The sequence below is a fragment of the Etheostoma spectabile genome, chromosome 13, assembly GCF_008692095.1.
Source record: "Etheostoma spectabile isolate EspeVRDwgs_2016 chromosome 13, UIUC_Espe_1.0, whole genome shotgun sequence".
Lineage (NCBI taxonomy): Eukaryota > Metazoa > Chordata > Actinopteri > Perciformes > Percidae > Etheostoma > Etheostoma spectabile.
The window spans coordinates 23016714-23033765 of record NC_045745.1 but is presented as its reverse complement, the minus strand read 5'-3'; the positions used below and the strand labels follow the sequence as shown (position 1 = coordinate 23033765).

Here is a 17052-nt window from a genome sequence, read left to right as displayed (position 1 = left end):
GGGGGGGGGGTCCTGCCAGTGCGTCATACCATTCACTGTGTCGCCGCTTTTGCCTTTAAAATAGTTGTACATGCCACGCCCACACCATAATTCCAACTCAGCTGTTACTGTAAGTCGCTTTCAGTTTCCCCACGCATCTATTCACAAATCTGCGGTGTTGAACAACAGTGGAGTCGGGCTGGAGGATCACCACGCGTCGGTTTCTCATCTCGTCAGTTTGGACCAACTTGTTGCGCAGCTGCTATTTCTAACCTGCTCTGTGGGCCATGCTGCATTGGGGCACGGGCTGCTCTCATTCACCAGCACACAGGCGCTGGGTTATGCTTCATTTGTAATATTTTCCGTGAAGGAAGACATATGGGTGAAGCGATGGCTTCGCCAACTACTTTCTAACTACCTTCATTTATTTATTTATTTTTTTACAAATGCGTAGGCCATACGAAGATGACGCATTTGTATGGGTTTTTATGATTTTTATGAGTATCCAGCAGCCTACAGGGAATTTTGCAGTCTCTTAAATATGATCTCAGAAACAGGATGCAAATCATGAGCTGGACGCGTCCTTGCCACGGACTAGACTGGAGTCACAGCCTCTTCTGCCTGACTTTACTCCTGTGGACCAGACGCATGACTGGACTGGCTGACTTTTCAAGTATGATGATGATGATGATGATGATGGTGATGGTGATGGTGGTGCAGTGGAAGGAGGAGGAGGATAAATCAGGGTGCCAATAGTTAAAGATTAGGCCTATAGAAAGTTGTTTCTTAGATTTTAGTATGCCCTGTTATAAGCTGTGTAATAATAGATACAGTGGGGGAGTTTTAAAAGCATATTTTTACAGATCGTGTATGGTGTGAAACATAAGGTGGTAATAGATTTTTTCAAATTATTATTATGGTTTTTTTTATAACATTTATAACATAACAAATACCAGCCATCTGTCCCGAAGCATCCGTTTGAGGTCTGGCATGGAACTGCACACCTGTCTGAGAAGGGCTTATGTAAAAGATACAGTGTGAGGAGTAAAATACATCTCCTTTATGTTAAAATAATGTTGGAGTTTTCCAATATTTTATCTAAACTATTCATCCTATCAAATTGAATCAGTTCTGATTTGTGCTAAAAAAAACCTTGACAAATAATGGAAAGATAGATAAGGGACTTTGATATGAGGCAGCTTAATCCCACCTGCACACCAAGCAGCAAAGGTGGGTCACATTAGGTGGAAAGCCAGCTGGCGGGGTGTGCCACCCAGGAAAGAGATCTGGCAGTCAGCACTTTATATTGGGTACGTTTTCAAAGCAACACGAGACACCTAACCGAGCTCCAAAGAGGCCAAACAAACTGATCTGAAACCACAGATGCGGATTGGAAAAAAACTACACAAATGAAAGGTTAAAATCCTTTCTCTTTTTGACTATTTCTACCTCTTCAAGTAATAGTGGAGTTGACGGAGCCCCTGGAAGCACACCTTCTCTTAGAGGGTTCCTCTGGTTGTCCATGCCTTTTTGTGGTCAAATTTCTTCTAGTAATTGTTTTTGTTTTTTTAGACATTTAGAAATTATAAACAAGTGACAAACAATACACTGCAACTGGGAACACGTCCCGGGTGGTTGTCTATCCCTTATATGATTGTGTGGATTTAAAGGAGTACTCCAGCAATTTTCTAATCTCACAAGACACCGATACAGCCTATTTATTATCGCCCAAGCTGAGATAACCCTGATGACATCTATCGTATAATAACTATTTACTATTTCCACAGGCTGAGTTGTACTTATGTACTCGTTGCATGTCCTTTCAATGCACCTGTATGTTTCTATGTGCATTACAGCCTAACCAATGCCTTTTGTGCGACAGACTACCTGTCCAGGATCATCACCAGTCACTCAGCTCAAGCGTGTGACGGACAGCCTCTGCGTCTCCACTGTCCACGTCACTCCACCATTTCCATCCAGTCTGCCTTCTATGGGAGCGGCGAGGCGTGGTTGTGTAAAGCAGACCCAGACCCTCCGCTCAGAGCCCACAACCACAGCTGCTCAGCTTTTACCGCTCTACAGGTGCATTTTATGTGTCTCAAATACAGCCCTTTTTACTCTCACTGGGTCACTCGTGTATGCTGGTGTTCACCAGTTGGCAGCTGACTTACTTGCAAAGATTTCTCCCCAAATGTGTTTTCTTTTTGCCGTGAACACACACAACCCATGGATGAGCTGGCTTGTGAATGCTGCTGACTGTTTATTAGTAGATTTATTAAAGGTACAGCCCACTGTCTTACATTTGTCTGCCAGTTAGCACGTCATTCTTTTTGCATCTGATTTACATTGTGCCCACTGTGGAGTGTAATATCAAAGCAAAAGAGGTTAAAAGAGGTAAATGCTCACTGTCCCTGGTGTTTGCTGTGCAGAAGCTGCTGTCAGAGTGTCAGAGCCACAGACATTGTCAGCTGCCTGTCAACCACCTGCTGTTTGGGAAGGACCCCTGTCCTGGCACTACCAAATACCTCCATGTGGACTACAAGTGTAAACCAAGTGAGTCCAGCAGCTCTATTCCCATTTGTCCCTACCTTTTTTATTGTCATATCCCATCTCCCAGTCAACTCAGGCTCCCTGTTTCAGCCTCAGTTTCTCTTACATTTACTGGTGGATGAGTACGAAATAACTACACAGCCATACAAAAACATTTTACCCCTTCCCCCCATCCTAACGCCTCCGTTTCCCACTAAATCGTCCCCTTAACCACCTCATCCCCATTGATTCTTCCCTTCACTCAGCTGAACACAAAAGACATGTGGTGTGCGAGGGGGAGACGATGATTCTGCGCTGTAAGCCCCCCAAGGTTCTGAACATCTATGCAGCTGTCTATGGGAGAAGTCTTGGCCAGACTGACACCTGCCCCTCGCGCCTGACAAGACCACCCCCATTCGGTGAGTCAACGGGATATTCAGTATCCGCATATGGTGGTGACTAACAGATGATTCATTTTGCAAGGTAAACAATTAAGCCAGGGGTGTGATGTCTTCAGAAACTAGTTCACATAGTGAAATAGGAAAGTTTTAGGAAAGCTGTAAGTAAAAGGTTTCACTACTCTGACAGTTACACCGGGCTCTGTCACATCCAAGTGTCCCTGTAAACCAAAGCAGCTAAATGGAATTTACAACTGTACTTTTCCAACCATGACATGTCAAGTTATCTTCATGCTGACATGAGTAAAAGTCCAATGGAAATAGAAGCTCTAATCTGTTCACTTAAATTTGCTTTACAATGCAAAGTGATGGGGATTTATAAATGTGGCTTAAATCAAAGAGAAACAAAGGAAAAAACTACACGGTCGGCTTTTTTCACAGCAGATATTTTGACATGCCAAAGCAGAAAAAGCACAGGTGTAACTAATAACATCGGTAAAGGCTGACTTCCTTTTTGGTGGGGCCCAACCATCATTAATGTTACTGAGGACATCTGTGCTGTTCCTGGTATGACAAGGTAAAAGTCTGCTGCAAAAAAGGCATACAGGAATGGTGTGCGATAAAGGCTAGATTTTGTTGTCATTTGTTAGTAATTCTACCAAATTCTACAAATTTTACAATGGCATGGCAGAGTGCTTTAAAGTAACTTATATCAACATTGAATGCTATAGAACAAGCACATTTAGAGATAACATTGAACCAACACAGAGGCACTGGGTTAATATTTGGTGGGGAAAAAAATCCCATGGCTGACAAAAAGGTGATTTCATTGTAGTTAAACTGCAACCAAACTCCTGCAAAACATTGAAACGGTGGTTCGGGTAGTTCAACTAAAGTACACATCAGTGAACAAGTTGAGTGAGCATTACACACACACGCGCGTTTCTTATCCGATTGGTTCTCTGAGTTTCTCTTTGCTGTTCCCTACAGAGTGCCTGAACCACGAGGCTGTACACTTGGTGTCCAAGTCCTGCTACAGCAAACAGAAGTGTGCTGTTGCTGTAAGCAACCAGACCTTTAAGGACCCCTGCTTTCCAGGAACCAGGAAGTACCTCAGTGTTGTCTATTCTTGTGGTAGGACTCTTTCTGCTACCTCATTCACAAGATACAATTACTAATTAGAGGTTTCAAAATAAGAAAGGGCTTTCGTGATATTAGTATATACATAGCCCACGTCATGTCGGTTTTTGTTTTTGCCTTATTCATTTGTAGTTTCCTATTATGGAACCTTATCTGCGGATCTCAGCCATCAGCTGTTTTTTTTTTACCATATCACACCCAATAACACAGTAGCAGGATATAATTGTGAGCTCAGATTTGCGGGTTGAGGCTGGCATCCTGGTAAACTTCCTGCAATTGGCACAAGCGCCAGTGAGGTCATGCCGCAACCTTGTTCATGCGTCAAAGCTTGGAGATTTGACTTCAGCCTGGTTGACAGAATTTATTTGACTGGCTCTGTTGGCTCCATCTAGCACAACACAATGTGTGTCAACCTTGCAGACCAGTTGTCAACATAATTGGGCAGAACATATTGATAATTTGAGAGTTACTCACTCCACTGGGGGACCAGTTTGTGAAGCGGCCTGCCGATGAACGGTCAGCTGTAGATTCACCAGTGCACAGTCACAGAATCTGTATCGATTGTATCGTCCACAGCAATATCAAGACAGTCTCTTCTGTTTTCCTTTCAGTAGTACCGCAGACCTTACTAAGAGAGGCAGACCCTTACGTGTTCAGCTCCACCTCATCTCCTACTGTGGACACAAAAAAAGGTAACCATGCCATCTGTTGCAATTCCAGGTTTTCTGTGTCATTTTACCTGACATCATAATTCGAAGTTTTATAGCAGCTTCTCCTGCAGATCTGGAGGCGCATTTCCCCAAAGGGTCAAGAAGGCCAGACAACTCAGGGGCCATGATGAGCACCTCTCTTCTGACCTATGCCTACATCAAAGGTAACATTATTCATGCATGCGTGCACTCACGAATGCACATATACACCTTGTTTGTTTCTGTTTTACACATCTTCTTTCCTCGCTTCCTACACAGAGCATCCAGAAATGGCAGGGCTGCTGTTCACCTCCAGTGTGTGTGTTGGTCTTCTGCTCACACTGTTGGCTGTATCGGTCCGAGTGACCTGCAGAGGACGCCAGCTCAGAGATCACAGACTCGCACCCAAGTCTCATGTCCAGGTTGTCAACTGCCAGGAGGAGGACGATGATGATGATGACGAAGAGGGAACAGAAAGCTCTTTAATCTCATCCGCAGACAGGACGGCGATTCACGGCTGGGAGGAAGTGACTTATGTCAGCGATGCAGCTGAACGGGCGGAGAGGATTGAGCGCAGGGAGATGATCATACAGGAGATATGGATGAATGCCTATATGAATGGCAGCTCATGTTAACTGTGACCTATGGATGCTGTTTAGCACCTTCAGGATTTATTTTCAGGATTTTTGGCAGCATCTCCCAACCTTTTTTGTACATGTTAAATCAGTTTGTCTTGTGTATTAACATATTTGCAGCTCAGTTTGTGAAAAGTGTAATATTTAGGTGAAACTGCAGTACTAGCCATTTTTAAAGGATCAATGGGATTTTAATGCTGTAAAATGGGAGCTCACATACATTCTGTAACTGTTTAAATGCTGTTTTTATTCATGGGACATCTACCAACAAATGAAGTTCAGATTTCAGGTTAAAATACTGTTTATTGCTACAAAAATGTTAAACTCACTTGTCTTGACAGAAGACTATTTGAATGTAGAAAAGGAATTATTTTTTGAATCTACAAATTACATCCAGGATGTTTTTTTTATGCAATGTTCCTTGAAACAGGCCACTGCTCTTGGAGTGACTTCATCAACTCTGTCAACAGTTCCACACAGTGGGATTAAACTCTCTCACTTTGAACTCTACAACTTCCTCATCCCTGCTGGGACAAGAGCTGGAACAACCATCTACTATGTGGCAACTTCCTGCCCAAGAGCGGCACAGACTTTCAGAGGTGTGTAATGTGTGTGTGTGTGTGTGTGTGAGACTGGAGACAAAGAGAGGAAAGGTGTAGCATCCTCGTCCCAGCAATCCAAGGGATGTAAAACTGTTCCAGATGAATCACTACCTATGAAATGTTGAATGTTAACAAAACAAAACCACTCTATTGGATTTTATTTTTTATTTCACAATCAATAAAAATGTACAGTACATTTAGATTAAACTGAAATGTAATTGTTTGCACATCTTTAATAAAGATGTAACTTTACAACAGGGTGAAAACAATCGGTAAATGAATACATGGATCTGATTTAGGATGAAATAAATCAGGTTTTTCATGGCATCGGCCTCCACGTGTCATCATCCAGTTACTACTCCAAGGCATATGAACCCGTCTGCTGTTTATATTCTCCAGAAGACCTCATATAACACAGACAGTAAACTAATATCAGAATTAAGATAAGGCATTGTAGTCATTTGCATTTAGAGCTGTGAAGGACCAGGTCAAGGCAGCAGCTTTACGGTAGGAATCTAAGTGGTGGAGGTCTTTATCTTGGTCCCCATTTGATGTTGGTGAGGCCTTGAAACTGTCTTCTGAGGGACTGTCTGTCTGTCCACTCTGATTCCAGGTAGCTATCATCATCTGCTTCCTCAAGCTTCTAAAAATGGTTCAAAAGGCACATTCAGTACAAACAGAAACCGGGGTTTTAATATGTGCACATATTTAAAAGTCTATGAGTGTTTGGTTTCTTAAGCCTTTTTCTCACCTTGAGTTCCTCCTGCCTCTTGTACATATGCATCATCATCTGTTTCTGCTGCTCATCAGTGACCAGAGGCTCTCTCGCTGGTGCCCCCTGCCCTTTCTGGAGGGAATGACAACTAATATATTCTCAAAACTAACCAAAAACACTTAACAACACAGACAATGCTTGCCATATATCACACAAGTACTCCCTTTAGGCTGAAATGGATCTCACCTTTTGGATTTTTACCACAAGCTTTGTCTTTTCATTTTTGCCAATGTAGTCCTGCAGTTTTTTTCCCCTCTGCATCTCTTTAGCAGCCCACCATAGCTGGCACTCGTCCTCTGTGATCACCTGCAGAGATGCCTAAAGTACAGACAGACAAAGAGAGCAAATGCAGAGAAATGGAGGGAGGAAAAAGAGAGTACCAAGGAGACACTACAGACAAACATTAACAATAGTAACTCATGCCCCTGTTGTTGACTAAAAACTAATTTCAGATGGCCATTAGCTAATAGCTGCAAGGACAAGCTGATTACTAACACAGGTTTAGCTGTTTACCTGTGTTCCTGCAAGGTCTTCACAGTCCTCAAACTCCATTCTGATGGGGTCATGAGGAGGCAGCCCCATGGGGTACACGATCATGACCGCCCCCCTTAGCGGATCCAAGGCTTCCTTCACCATCTCCATAGTGACACAAACGTTAGCTTGAACTTGTTTCTGAAAAGATGATCAGAGAGACAGTTTGAATAAAAAGCAGTGACCCTTTTTGAAGAAGACAATCACAGATTTAGTGTTTACCCTAATACTCACTTTGGAGATCAGTGCCTTTGCCTCCTCCACGGTTCTCATCAACATCTCTTTCATTTTTTCATTTGGAGCTGATAGAAGGCAATGAGTTGGATTGTCAGATTACCAAAATCTTTTATTGTTCCTGCTTGCATAGAAATTAAGTTAAACATGTTTTTATGCAAATTAAAAAGAAATGCTTGACAAACGTCTTCACAAAATTGTTCCGCACAATAGTAGCATCTGTGTGTTATTCACATCAGGGATGCACAATCAAATGGGACGAGGGAATTACATACTTACAATTGTTAACATTCTTTAATTGCAGGGTTTTCAAGTCACAAGAGGGAATTTAATAAAGAGGAATAGGAGGTGTAAATATCTGTCCACGCATGTCACGGTTTGCAGTTACAAGTTACAAGCACATGCAAAGGACCAATCTTGCCGACAACGTTATGGGTTTAGCAAAGTCTTCTTGTAAAACTACGTGGCCTAACAGTCAAAAGTCATATTCTCACCGTGTCCGTTCCTCCTCCCAATCTCATCCTTCCTGAATACTGCCCCCCCGCTGGGTACACACTTGTCTTCCCATTCATCCTTCAGTTTCAGCTCCACAATCTGCTCCTCTGTCAGCCCCTGCATGTTGGGTGGCAGTGTGATGCCATGGTCTGCCAGCTCTGGGATCTCTGTGGGTACACAGATGAACAAGCAGCTAGTCAATGCCAACATACAGTAACCTAGTAGACTGGATACGAACTATAAAACCTAAATGTTCAACAGAAAATCCAGTCAGTCAATTATTTAAGAATAAAAACACAAAATCTGCTCACACCCTAATAAACGTGAATAATTACTTATTTGTCTCTTCTTTATAGCTACTAATGTATCAAGGCTAGTGGTATTTTTCCAAGTTACCCAGTTTAAATAGTAAAGAGAGATATGTGAGTCTACTGACACTTCTCATACCAACAGTATGAACAGAAAGCGCTGGGACATGTCATTTTTGTACCTGAACATATTCTGTCCACTTTGAGTCTCCCGTTGTAAATGGCTGTAATTTGCTGGATCACCGTTTCCAGAGGCGCGTCCACAGTGGTGTTGAAAAGAAACTGGCTTTCATCTCCACGCTTCACATGTAGCAGAACCATCTTGCAAAAGCAGCTCACCGCCGGTTTACTAGCTAAAAGAGGCGTTTAGGGATGTAATTTTAAAACGACTTTGTTGTTTAGCTAATAAACCCACCACAGCACGAAGAGTCCGTGTAACGCAGTGCCCGGAGTCTTAGGAAAACAGTGTAACCATAGCAACAGTCGTGAGCACACTATAGACAAAAAGCTAGCTTTAACCTAGCTAACGTTAGCTAGCTAGTATAACTTAGGTGTTACAGTTAATAGCTCAGTCTGATAAAGGGTAATTTCTCCACAGTTACTGGAAATGGTAACGTTTAGCTGTATAGTGACATGACAAGCACAAGAAAAAAGTTCAGACTGAGCTCGGCTCACACTTTGTTTACAACCGGTAGCGTCGGTCCAGAGAAGCATCTGGATCTCGCAAGCATCTCGTGTGAACTATTTACGGCAGGTTAGGACAATCCAAGAAGTGTTACCGCCCTCTATAGGTATCTGATGGCAACACTGTGGAAGGTTGCAACCATAGACCGTTAATTGCAACTCAGTAGCAAGATCTTCCTAATGTTGTAACCACTTAGCTAGCGATACTGTAGTAAACTCCATAGGGATGGTGTGCCTTGCTCAACGGTATTCCAGGAGGGCAGAATGATTAATTGAACATAAGTCATCTTGTTGAAAATGTTATTCACAAGCTTCCTGCTACACCAGAAGACAAAAGTACATTCCACTTGCCTAAAAATACTGTACACACACACATACTAATTAGGACACACACCAAATAAAGGAATGCCGCACCGCTAAGCTGACACTTATCATGGAAAAGTCAAACAGTAAAACATGATCCAGATTAATTAGATAAACATGAATGAATTAAAAGTAAACATAAATGTCAATCATATTTACCTCAGCATTTTATTTATGAGTAATGTGATACATTTTAGAAGTAAGTATGACAGACAGACAGACAGACAGAGACACACACACACACACACTAAAATCTGATAAAGGTATGATAGGTATATCTTTTTATAATGTGCAATAAAGTTACAGCCTGCAGTTAGAAAAGACAAACATCAAAATTCAGGGTCAACTTACATTTATTTTTGCATACATACAACATAAACGGCTTCATACATGAATGTGCAATCAGCTGTGCACTTAAAATATGGAACGTTGGATATTAACATGAATGGCAGCTTCGTGTTTTCTCTTTAATACATATAGAATATGTTCAATAACACAGGCTCTTTATTTACTATGAATTATAGCCATAAAAAGGGACACCAACCTCACAAAAGGAGCAATTTGTTTCCTATAAAATCTCATCTTGAACATGACACAAAGCGCTGGCTAGTCCCTTACTATTAATGCAGATACAGTATCTACTGCACACATTTGGATAACAATAAATGCATTTTTGAGATGACATCCACATGTAGAAAATGCAACCTGATACACTTGCTTACATAAATGTTTACTGCTTTCAGTGCAATGAGCACAGATTATTTGTACGGATTTTACGTTGTGTTTAAACAAAAGTGCAGAAGCGTTAGTTGCTACTTTCTTGGGTCAAATGTTTTATCCTCCATGCTTTGAAGACCATAAATAATACAACTCAGCAGCAGTGAAAGAGAGAAGTAAGGTAGTGCATGGACAAATTACAGACACATCACCTCTCACAACACCACACACACCTCATGAATGGTTACCAAACTAGAGGCTCACTAACAATTACTCTCAACTGGAGGAAACAGCTATGGATTAGATATCACAGGTGGATCTGCAAACGCTGAGGACAGTTTGACACCCAACACTCAAATCACACTACTGTCTGGAATGTGGGCAATGCTGCGCCTGGGAAGGACACAACAGTCAACTGGAACTGAGAATTTGGTCATGCATTTAAGCATACAGCGTAGTTGAGTCAGTATATTCAGTCAAAGTGGTGAATACAGTAGTCTTCCGTTCACTCAGGTGGTGGGTGCTTTGTGAAAAAGTCATTTGTCTTGTATTGTTGACATTTTCGCATCCAGTAAAGCCCCTCCACAGGCCTTGGAAGGCTGGAGAGAGGAAATGCAGTCACAGCCATACGCATGTGAATAGAGTGGCTGTCAGTTCAAAATCTGTAAGCTAATACACCGTGTGCACTTAAAAGAGAAGACGTCCTTAGCGGAAAAGCTCAGATATTCCACTCTTAACTCTGTTCACACACACACTCACGTCCAAAACACAAACATTGTCAGACACGACAAGACGATATGCACCTCAAATACAACACATTACATCTCACCACAGTATCAACAATAGATTATTTAGAGTAAATGTTCTTAGAAATTAAAATCATGACTTTTATAATTAGCAAAAATTGAAGTAAAAAAAAAAGTGCCCTCTTTTTATTATTATTATTATGCATGGCTTGTCCTTGCTGCCATGTCCACGGCCCCAAATCACACTATCTTCGAACTTTGAGTAACAGTAATATACACAAGCCACATTTGTTGAATTTACAATGGTGTGGTTAAATGCTTTGGATAAATCGAGAAGGATCAACACACTACAGAGGTGGGAATGTCATCTGTTCAATCCACAGGCTCTCGTTGATATCAGCAAGAACACAAATGAGAGAGAATACAGCCTTTCAAGTGCATATCAGTAACGTTGTGCAAACCACTGATACGGTCATCACAAACGAGCGAGTAGTTTCCATGTTGAAAACATACATTTATACATAATCACTATGTATAGGTTTTGATATGAAGCTACAAAATATATTCAGCTAATCGTAACAGACCACTGACGAAGAATGATGGCTGAATAGAGAGAGAACAAAATATCTTACTATCAAGTGGATGGGATGGCGTTATAGAGCATCAGTCCTGCGGCAGTGCACAGTTTGACTGACTGACACTGACTCGTGCCGTTCTTTTTCACGCTGTGAAATTCGCATTAAAGTGCTCATATTATGCTTATTTTCAGGTTCATAAGTATATTTAATAGTTATATGAGAATAGTTTTACATGGTTTAATTTTCAAAAAACACCCTATTTTGTATCTTAAGCTCTCTGTTTTAGTGAGGCATCGCACTTCTGTTCCATCTTTGTTGGGAGTTGTACATGCGCAGTAGCTAGGTGAGGACTACGAGCCAGTCAGAAGCAGAGTATGAGGGCGTGCATGCTAGCAGCTAGGTGAGCATTATAACGTGTGACGCAAAGTGACGCACGTTTGTCGCAGTTGAAGTAAATACTGGACTACAACAGAGCTGTTTGGAGCAGTTTGTGAACAGAATTTTCTGTTGAGATGGTAAGTCCCTTTGGGGTGGACTTTGTAAACCTACAATGTGCACATAAAGGAAAGGGAAAAAGCATAATATGAGCACTTTAAGCAATGATAAACCCAGTGCAACATTAAGTACATTCATGATAAAAGCAAGTGCACAATATGACTTTTATATTTGTCCCCTCATACACAAAAGAAGAGAACAAAACTAAAAAAGCTATTTTGGGGGCAAATGTAAAACCTGTAGTGCATAACCTTCTACTACAAGTAACATGAGAAGGTAGATGATTACTCTCTACTCTGAGAATTACGCTCAGCTGTACAGGTTAGTCAAAATGAGGGATATGAACCGCAGTGTGTCAGTGAATGCAGATAACACTGAACCTCACAGGCGAATGCATTGTGCAGCCAAACAGAAAATGTCTGAATATTGCACAGGTGATCAAACAAATGATTTGTGCGTGTAGATGTACTATACATAACTCTATACTGTAGACACAGGCACGTTTGCTGCCATGAATAAAAATAAACATCAAAACGATTCATATATTAAAATAAATGGTAATATCAGGGAACAAGCAGACATCCCTGTGGTAAAGTTTAGGGTCATACACCTCTCATGTTGCTGCTTGAGGTATAAATCATTTTCTGCAATTCAGAAGGGGATTGGTCTATACTTCTGAAACACTTCTTCTTGTACATACACACACACACATATACACATTTATCATATATCTATACATATCTGGATATGCCCTTTACATGTTAAGAGTGATCCTATCTTTCTGTTGACTCCCTGGAGAAGAAGAAGTCATCACTGGGTCCCTCTGGGAGGTTTGGGTTACTGGTTACAGTTCTAGTTGGGATGGGAGGAGGGAGAGTTGGGAACACTGAAGGGACCGAGGATAACCAGTCGGGCTCTGAGTCAAACACAGAGCGGTGGGGCTGAGTCTGAGTCCGGGACAATAGGGAACTGGAAGGGAAGACGGGGGCTTGTGGGGTTTTAGTTGGAGGTTGAAAATCCAAATCATCATCAAAAGTGACCCAATGCTGGTTTGGTTTGGCTCTTGGAGGAGGTGGCTGGCGAAGAAGTGCAGGCAGAATGGAGGAGGGTGGTGCCAAAGGCAAGACGGGAACAGGAGATGGGGCGAGGGGGAGCAGTGGTGCAGGTGTAGGATTAAAAGTGGATGATGGACAAAACAGGGACATGGTCCGTTGTAGCTGGGAGGAGGATGCAGCAGTAGGGGCTGCTGCTGGAGCAGGGGTGGGGATGAGTGGTTGAGTAAGAACAGACATGTTCCTCTGAATGTTTGGCTTTGGGGCGCTGAGCTGGACGCTAAAGTCGGGGGTGAGTGAGCGGTGCTGTTGATGCGCCAGTGGGCCTGTGAAGGGATTGGTGCTGCTGGGTCGGGCAGGAAGCAAGTCAATTGGGACGGGGCCGGGGGACGCACGCAGTGTCTCCTGCGAGCGGCTACGAGACTGGACCGGCGGGGGCGGGAGCAGGGAGGAGGTGAACGGTGACGGGGTGGAAAGTGAGGAAGAGGAGGATGAATCAAGTGCCTGCAGGTCTGACAGAGCAGATGACTGGAGGGAGAAGGATGAAGGGAGAGTGTTGGAGAACATCGTAGACACAGGAACAGAGGGGGGAGTACGCAGAGAGGAGCCTCTGGTCAGGGACTGGGTGGTGTGCCAGGAAAGTTGGTCGAAAGGTTCGGGCATCCATTGTGCTTCTCTGTGGATTCCATTCAGGCCATTGGTCTAAGGAGGACCAAAACAAAGAGAAAGCCATTCAGCTGTCACAACAAATGCTGTGTCAAACTATAAACAATGGACTAAAGAGTGTTTTACAAACTAATGGTCCATCAGTTAGCTTATTATCATTTTTAGCTTGGGTCAACGTTTAATTGGAGCATTGGAGCTTTCTTGTAAACGAACAATTATATATTTACATCCAGTGTTTACTTGAACCATAATGCCTCCAATAGTCAAAACTTCCACAGGGTAACTTTAATCCGGCCAATTTAAATACACTGACAACCAATGTATGCATCACATACAATCACAGACTCTAATACAAATGAATGAAATAATGCAAATTAAACAAAATGTCAAATCAAATTATGAGGTCATTGCATATGTGCTCATTCTCATCACCTGAACTACAGTGAGCAGATATGAAAAGACTAGTGAGGGGAAAATGGCCAACAACAAAAAAATCCCATTTTCATCGGTCATTTTTTTCATGTCAATATGTTGGACCGACAAAAGAAGACAAGGACTTCTCCATTTTATGAGCTTAAAAACAAGACAATGCCTGGCATTGCACTGGACTAAAAACATCCAGGTTGAAATAACTTAGGAGACATAAAAGGAAGGAAAGGTTATTAAGAAATAGGAGAGAAGGAGGAGGTTACTAAGTGTAATGTATGAGAGGTAATAACATCAGAGCAGAGGACTGTTGTGCTATGGATGATGAGACAAAGAGGTGGTTTAATATAAAGTACCTGTTACCCTGAGGGCTTCTCCAGCTTGTGAGAGAGAGACAAATGTATCAGAGAGACAAAAGCAGGAAGAATGACAGACAACTAAGCTCATTTTATGTGAGACAAAGCAGCAGAAAGAAGCTATTGTCCCAGTCTCCACAACAATCAAGAAAATATCTTGTCTAATGAGCAGAATATGAGCAAGAATCTGTAGTACATTATTTAACTATATGCAAGCAGAATAATCTTAGTGTACTCAATAGATAATTATAGCAACAGTTAATATTCTTTATTCAATTACTTAAATTGCAACAATTTAATGAAAAGGAAGTTGGCACCAACCTGCACAGCCGGGGCTGTCTCAGACTTGGCAGCTTCGGGTGGCAGAGTGTGAGAAGAGCGGGAGCGTGGTGGGGGTTTAGGAGAGGCTAGACCCTGTGGAAGCCCAGCAGGGGGAGTAACAGCCACGGCAGCAGGAGGGGATGCTGCTTTAGGAGCTTGCTGTGGCTGGAGTGGAGCTTGAAATGTGGGTTGCATAGGTGGTGGGAGTTGGGAGTGAACTGAAGGGGCAGCTGGTTGGGGCTGCATGGGGGGCTGCATTGCTGGTGGGAGTTGGGACTGAACTAAAGGGGAAGCTGTTTGGGGCTGCATGGGTGATGGAACCTGGGGTCTCGCTGCAGGGGGCTCTAAAGGAGGAGGACCTGAGTAAGGAAACAGAACAGAGTTAAGGCTTAATTCACTCTATCACATTAATAACATTCTAGTGTTGATAACCTAGTATAATGGCCTCTGTTAAAACACGTCCTTACCCAGAGGCAAGTCAGTCGGTTTGGCCTGGCCACTGGGCACAGGTCGTGGGGCTCCAGGGTGGGTGTCTGGGATGGGCCGAGGGGCCCCAGGATGCACGTCCGGGATGGGTCTGGGTGCTCCAGGGTGAGAGAGAGGTGGTGGGCGAGACTGAGGGGGAATACTGATTACCCCAGCACGTGCTGGGATATTCTGGATGATGAAGAGGTCATAGAGAATATGGAGAAATTAACAAATTGGGTAGGAAATCAGAAAAGATAGGCCAAACTCCTTATGTTGTTGGATATTCAGAACTGTAAACTCACCGGTCTAGGAGCACCTCCAGGTCCAGGAGCTCCCACTGCTACCTGGCCTCTAGCTGAAAGAGTTTAGAATGACAAACTGGCTAAATTAGCAACAAAAGAAATCTTACTTTAATGTATCTATCATGTGGGCACTGCCCCCTAAGGAGAGATGTAAGGAATAGCAGGAGCATTTTATGAGATGGGAGGTTCAAGCAAATGAACAAAAACTAACGATAAGTTTTACAAGCATTAATAAAAACATTTGGTCACAAAAAAAGTTTTACAGGCTCTGTATTAAATCACACAAGTGCACGGAAAACCTACCCTAACCTATTTCAGACCAAATTCCCCATGGCTAATAATCAATGACGAGTCATCGTCATTAAGTCATTCCTGAGCTGCAGGAGGTCTGGAGGAGAGGCGGGCCTTGTTCTGTAAGCCCAGTGCTACTCACACAGTTTACAACACACACACACCTCTTTTCTATTCTCTTGCTGAACCCCTCTCAATGCCTGCAAACATGTTCCCACACGACTTAGATGTTTGCGTCTCTGTAATAAATCACTGTGTACAGCCACCAAATGTAAGTCAACCCTGCTAACCACGCACACCCTTAGTGACAGAGGGATTAAGCTAATCACACATATCGGTCAGGTGAAGACAGGCCAAGTCACCGATAGGCTTAGCAACCAAACCCTATTCCCCACCCTGGAACAGGCTTAATTTGTGTCGGGGTATAAACACATAACACAGGATTATAAGGAACAGACAGGGATAATCTCAGCCCCATATCACTCCCAGCAAGTACAAGAACACTCCACAAAAAGTGGCTGTTCATTGGACATATACAAACCTACAAAATTGAGTAACAATCCTTTCTACAATCCTTTTATTTAATTAGTACGCTAATGCTAAGTGAGACTATGTCATGCTATGTGGCACTCACCTGCAGCATCATCTGGCTGAGGAAGAGCGGGGCTTTTTGGGCCTTTGCAGCACAAACGAAACCAAACCACATTACTGTTATGCACGAAGTGGAGTACTGGTGACAGGAAGTAGGTGTTACTATTGACAATACTTTATAAGAAGCACTAGGAATAGCGTATGTTGGTAAAAATGCAGCAGAGCAGTGATGCGTCGGAAGATCTACTTGCCCAAGGAAGATTTTCCTGTAGCCAATCTGACATTAAGACCATTTAATGTTTGGAAACCTTTAACTCACGTAATCTCCCCAGTTATGAAAAGACTATGACCACCAAATCAATACTTATTTAGTCCATAATGATAGAGTGTACAACTGGGAGTTTCCTACTATGTGCAACCATTTCAGTCAGATGGTCATCTGAAATGTTTGTACTCATGACTCCTGATAATAATGTAATTGACTGATTAAAGTAGCCTCGTTTTGATTCACATTACTCTCGTGATGGGGAAGGAGAAATGTTGTTCAGAAAAGCCTGAACTTGCCTCCAGTGGATTTGGTCCCGCTAGTCCTTAAACCTCTTTCAGGTTTTTTCATTCCCTGCTTATTTGTGCGTGTGTGTGTGTTTTCTTATATATATATATATATATATATATATATAT

General features: G+C 42.5%; 3 protein-coding genes across 12 annotated transcripts in view; 1 reads left to right on the top strand and 2 right to left on the bottom strand.

Moving 5' to 3' along the window:
• Nucleotides 1-78: 78 nt before the first annotated feature.
• eva1c (eva-1 homolog C (C. elegans)) lies at nucleotides 79-5673 on the top strand. 6 transcript variants are annotated; one of them, XM_032534125.1, is made up of 8 exons: nucleotides 79-652; nucleotides 1862-2061; nucleotides 2409-2532; nucleotides 2775-2927; nucleotides 3897-4040; nucleotides 4661-4738; nucleotides 4828-4920; nucleotides 5015-5673. In XM_032534125.1, the coding sequence occupies exons 1-8, from the start codon at nucleotides 538-540 to the stop codon at nucleotides 5368-5370; spliced, it is 1263 nt and encodes a 420-aa protein (XP_032390016.1). In that variant the 5' UTR covers nucleotides 79-537; the 3' UTR covers nucleotides 5371-5673. The 6 variants fall into 6 exon arrangements, with proteins under 6 accessions (XP_032390016.1, XP_032390015.1, XP_032390014.1 ...); XM_032534124.1 differs by having other exon boundaries at nucleotides 4658-4738; XM_032534123.1 differs by having other exon boundaries at nucleotides 80-652; nucleotides 4816-4920.
• Nucleotides 5674-6168: 495 nt separating this feature from the next.
• cfap298 (cilia and flagella associated protein 298) lies at nucleotides 6169-9113 on the bottom strand. Of its 5 annotated transcripts, none has more exons than XM_032534131.1 (8): nucleotides 8991-9113; nucleotides 8498-8668; nucleotides 8007-8174; nucleotides 7513-7580; nucleotides 7261-7419; nucleotides 6934-7065; nucleotides 6724-6819; nucleotides 6169-6615 (listed from the first exon to the last, which is right to left on the bottom strand). In XM_032534131.1, exons 2-8 carry the CDS (start codon nucleotides 8634-8636, stop codon nucleotides 6505-6507), a joined length of 873 nt encoding a protein of 290 aa, XP_032390022.1. In that variant the 5' UTR covers nucleotides 8637-8668; nucleotides 8991-9113; the 3' UTR covers nucleotides 6169-6504. The 5 variants fall into 5 exon arrangements, with proteins under 5 accessions (XP_032390022.1, XP_032390018.1, XP_032390017.1 ...); XM_032534127.1 differs by having other exon boundaries at nucleotides 8498-8664; nucleotides 8991-9091; XM_032534126.1 differs by having other exon boundaries at nucleotides 8966-9070.
• Nucleotides 9114-12428: 3315 nt separating this feature from the next.
• synj1 (synaptojanin 1) overlaps nucleotides 12429-17052 on the bottom strand; it is a 26344-nt gene continuing 21720 nt past the window's right edge. The window contains exons 28-32 of the mRNA XM_032533485.1: nucleotides 16415-16456; nucleotides 15490-15542; nucleotides 15187-15376; nucleotides 14720-15078; nucleotides 12429-13652 (exon numbers count right to left, since the gene is read on the bottom strand). Of these exons, the coding sequence (XP_032389376.1) occupies nucleotides 12672-13652; nucleotides 14720-15078; nucleotides 15187-15376; nucleotides 15490-15542; nucleotides 16415-16456 (1625 nt within the window). The 3' untranslated portion in view covers nucleotides 12429-12671. The remainder of the gene's footprint in view (nucleotides 13653-14719; nucleotides 15079-15186; nucleotides 15377-15489; nucleotides 15543-16414; nucleotides 16457-17052) is intronic.